The sequence below is a fragment of the Martes martes genome (genome assembly GCF_963455335.1).
Source record: "Martes martes genome assembly, chromosome: 11".
In the NCBI taxonomy this organism is placed as follows: Eukaryota; Metazoa; Chordata; class Mammalia; order Carnivora; family Mustelidae; genus Martes; species Martes martes.
The window spans coordinates 95,714,726-95,718,802 of NC_137899.1; the positions used below are offsets into that span (position 1 = coordinate 95,714,726).

Sequence of the window (4,077 nt, forward strand, 5' to 3'; positions counted from 1 at the left end):
CTCCAGGGAGCCAGCTCTCCAGAAATCAGGGAAAGACTCAATATTTTTTCTCAAAATAGCTCTTTCTTATGGCAATGTCCTAGAGAATTCCCACTTGCTAACAACTCCACAAAGTTGACAATATAATTGAGGGAGAAACTTAACCTGAATATATGCAAATGGAGCCTATGTTTAGAGGATATGGAGGAGTTAACCTGTCTGGCTGATTAGCCAAGATTGGGATTAGCTACATTTATAATGTTGAAATGTAGCAGGATTTTTTCAGGACATGGATATAAGAGGCTGAGAAGACACTTTAGGGCATTCAAGATGGAAGTGTTGGTGGTATAAATGAACTTGTTGTGGCCAGGGAAGTAGACACAGTGGTAGGTGAGAGCATAGTTGGAGGCAGGATGGCTGGTGAATTGAGAGACAAGAGTAGAGACAGAGGTGCATGAATTTTCATGCCTAGGGTATGGTGTTGGTAGGTATTGCTGATTTACTTTGGCATATATATTTACACTCATACATTATACATGTCCTTCATAAAACATTTAGCACTGATCTTTTTTTATAAATTTAGATTCAATTAGCCAAGGTATACATTGGTTTTTAGATATAATGTACAATGATTCATCAGCTCAGTATAATACCTGGCGCTCATCACATCACATGACCTCCTTAATGCCCACCCAGTTACTCCATCCCCCCACCCACCTCTCTTTCCTCAACTCTCAGTTTGTTTCCCAGAGTCAATAGTCTCATATGGTTTTCTCCCTCTCTGATTTCTTCCCATTCAGTTATCCCCCAACCCCTGTGGCCCTCTGCACTATTCCTTATGTTCCACATATGAATGAAACCATATGATAATTGTGTTTCTTTGATTGACTTATTTCACTTAGCATAATACCCTCCACTTCCATCCATGTTGATGTAAATGGTAGCTACTCCTCTTTCTGATGGCTGAGTAACATTCCATTGTATATGTGAACCACATCTACTGTATCCATTCATCCGCTGAAGCACCGATCTTGTATAGAAAATAATACCATTGTGTTGTGGATTCTAGGAATAGGATATATTTGCTCAAGTTGGAATTGCCCTTAATCTTTTTGAAATCAAAAGCCTGTTTTTTCTCCTTCGCTCTTTAGATTTCACAAGGAACCACAGCTCAGAACTAAATGTTGGTGAATCACTCTAGTGCCACTGAATTTTACCTCCTTGGCTTCCCCGGCTCCAGAGAACTACACCATCTTCTCTTCGCTACCTTCTTCTTCTTCTACTTAGTGACATTAATAGGAAACACGGTCATTATTGTGATGGTGTGTGTTGATAAACGTCTGCAGTCCCCCATGTATTTCTTCCTTGGTCATCTCTCTGCCTTGGAGATCTTGGTGACTACTATTATCGTGCCTGTGATGCTTTGGGGATTGCTTCTCCCTGGAATGCAGACAATATCTCTGGCTGCATGTGTCACCCAGCTCTTCCTGTACCTTTCTCTGGGGACCTCAGAGTTTACATTGCTGGGAGCAATGGCTGTGGACCGTTATGTGGCTGTCTGTAACCCTTTGAGATACAACATCATTATGAACAACCGAACCTGCATCTGGGTGGTCGTTGTGTCATGGGTGTTTGGGTTCCTTTTTGAAATCTGGCCAGTATATGCCACATTTCAGCTCACCTTCTGTAAATCACATGTGGTGAACAATTTCTTCTGTGACCGAGGGCAATTGCTCAAGCTATCCTGCAGTAATACCCTTTTCATAGAGTTTATCCTATTCTTAATGGCTATTTTTGTTCTTTTTGGTTCTTTGATCCCTACGATCATCTCCTACACCTACATCATCTCCACCATCCTCAAGATCCCTTCAGCCTCTGGGCGGAGGAAAGCCTTTTCTACCTGTGCATCCCACTTTACTTGTGTTGTGATCGGCTATGGCACCTGCTTATTCCTCTATGTGAAACCCAAGCAAACACAGGCAGCTGATTACAACAGGGTAGCATCACTGATGGTTTTAGTGGTGACCCCTTTTCTGAACCCATTCATCTTTACTCTCCGGAATGACAAATTCATGGAGGCCTTTCGAGATGTCATGAAACGCTGCTGTCAGCTCCTCAAGGGGTAGCTGTGTCCTGAGGACAATCATGGGCTCATCATCATGGACCTGAGTAATCTGAAAACACTAATTCAAACTGAAATGATCCATTTCATCACCAAGTGGTTTGTAATATACAAGGGAATTCTACAAAATTCTTCAAGGGAATTTTGAAACACTGACAGTGTTCCAATTTATAATCAGATGATTTCCTACATGGGAGATCTCATTATTATTTTTAACTGGATATATATGTCTATACACTCTTCTGTAGTTATAATCTTACATCTTACAATATAATCTTACATCTTACAACATAAATTTAACAAGCGTAGATATACAAAATATGTGTTATTTTTTTTTCCAGAACACTCAGCTTTTTGAGTGGGAAATCAGGAAAACTGTAATTCATTCTGTGGTTGACCTACGTTTTGTTTCTAGGTGCTGAGTCACCTTCCCATATGTTGTCCTGTGCATTCATGATTTTTTCAATGCTTAAAGCACCATCTATTTCTTTTGTGAGTGACCCCACGTCCTGCCTCAGATTCCAACCTTTACTTGAGGTTCCTGCCCCCAGGTTCTACAGGGATACTACCTCCATGTAGATCTTCCTGACTGGCAGTTGTGAATACAAACTCACTCCACAACCTTGCCTCCTTCCCAGCCTCAGGGCCAGATGTGTGTTAATCCAGACATGTCTCTAATTGGTAGACTTTGTCAGGGTGAGGAGGGAGGGTCTTGGAAAGAGGCATTTTCTTTATCTGGCATGGATGCCATTATCACGCCAGCCCCAAATGTGGGAGGGCAATGGGCTGAGTTCTGGGACCTGAACTGACAAAGGCAAGTTGACCTTGCTGTGTCCCTGGGCTGAGGCAGGAGTGCAGGGAGGGTAGAAAAGTGGCAGCCTCTGGCACTTCTCCCCGCAGTCCTCATGTTCAATCCTGACACAGGGCATTTGATTTCAGTTCTTCCTCAGCTACATTTCTGTTTTCCCTTCCCTTCCCTGCCCCACAGCGACCAAGCTTACCAAGCTGTATTACAGCTTTACATGGAAGCTTCCTAATCCACATCTCAGTTCCTCTATTGTCTCCTCTCAGCCCCTTTCCTGTCACACCATGATTGTCAAAATGTTTTCCACTCTCATGTGGCTAAGCAGGGGTCCAAAGACTGTGCACATGAGATTACCTTCCCAATACATGTATGTCATGACCTCACTGAAGAGGTTGGGGAAAAAGAGATGTGATCTACATAACTGAAAAATAATGTTTTGACTGGAATGTGTTAAGACTATGTTAACCAAGGGAACCATGCACAATCATAGTTGTATTGTTAATAATGTTTCCAACTGGGGGTATGAGTTAACATTTCTGAAATTCTGTACATGTGTAGTACAGAGGAATGAATAAAGTATAACAAGTAGTACGAACTGGGTCTTTCACTGCAGATAGGTGAGTTACGGAGAAGAGGAGAAGGCTAGAATCAGGCATATGGTACTGGATTCATGTTGGAGCAGCCGTATGTATGCATATTTAGATGAATATATATATAGATACATATGTGGATCAATTAATGTGTGATACAAATAAATGATATTAGAAGTGACTCTTCTTTTTAAAAAATATTTTGGTTTGTCTATTACCATTCTCTTTCCATATAAATTTTAGAGTCAGTTTGTCCAAAACTCAAAAAAGCTTGCTGGGATATTGATTGAGACTGTGTTGAATGTATAGGGAAGTTATTAAAGCTCTACAATGTAAGACTCCTACATTTATGTATGATTATAAATTTTCTGCCTCACCATGGGGTGGATAGGGGTTCTTTGAGGATAGGCGGTCAATCCCTGTTCTTTCTTCTGTTTTTGATACTCTTTCTTTAGGTCTCATTTCAAATGTAGGCATATTTGTCTTTCCTCTGTGAACTAGGCTTGCTTCTGAGTCTTCGATCTGCATGCACCAGTGGGTTTTCCTTCACATTTTATACCTTTATATTATCATGATACCAT

General features: G+C 41.1%; 1 protein-coding gene across 1 annotated transcript; it reads left to right on the forward strand.

Annotated features, from left to right (window-relative positions):
* Positions 1-1,160: 1,160 nt before the first annotated feature.
* LOC308352419 (olfactory receptor 9A4-like) lies at positions 1,161-2,105 on the forward strand (the record flags this gene model as incomplete). The annotated part of the gene is made up of 1 exon (XM_080818682.1): positions 1,161-2,105. One exon carries the CDS (start codon positions 1,161-1,163, stop codon positions 2,103-2,105), a length of 945 nt encoding a protein of 314 aa, XP_080674808.1.
* Between the last annotated feature and the right edge of the window lie 1,972 nt (positions 2,106-4,077).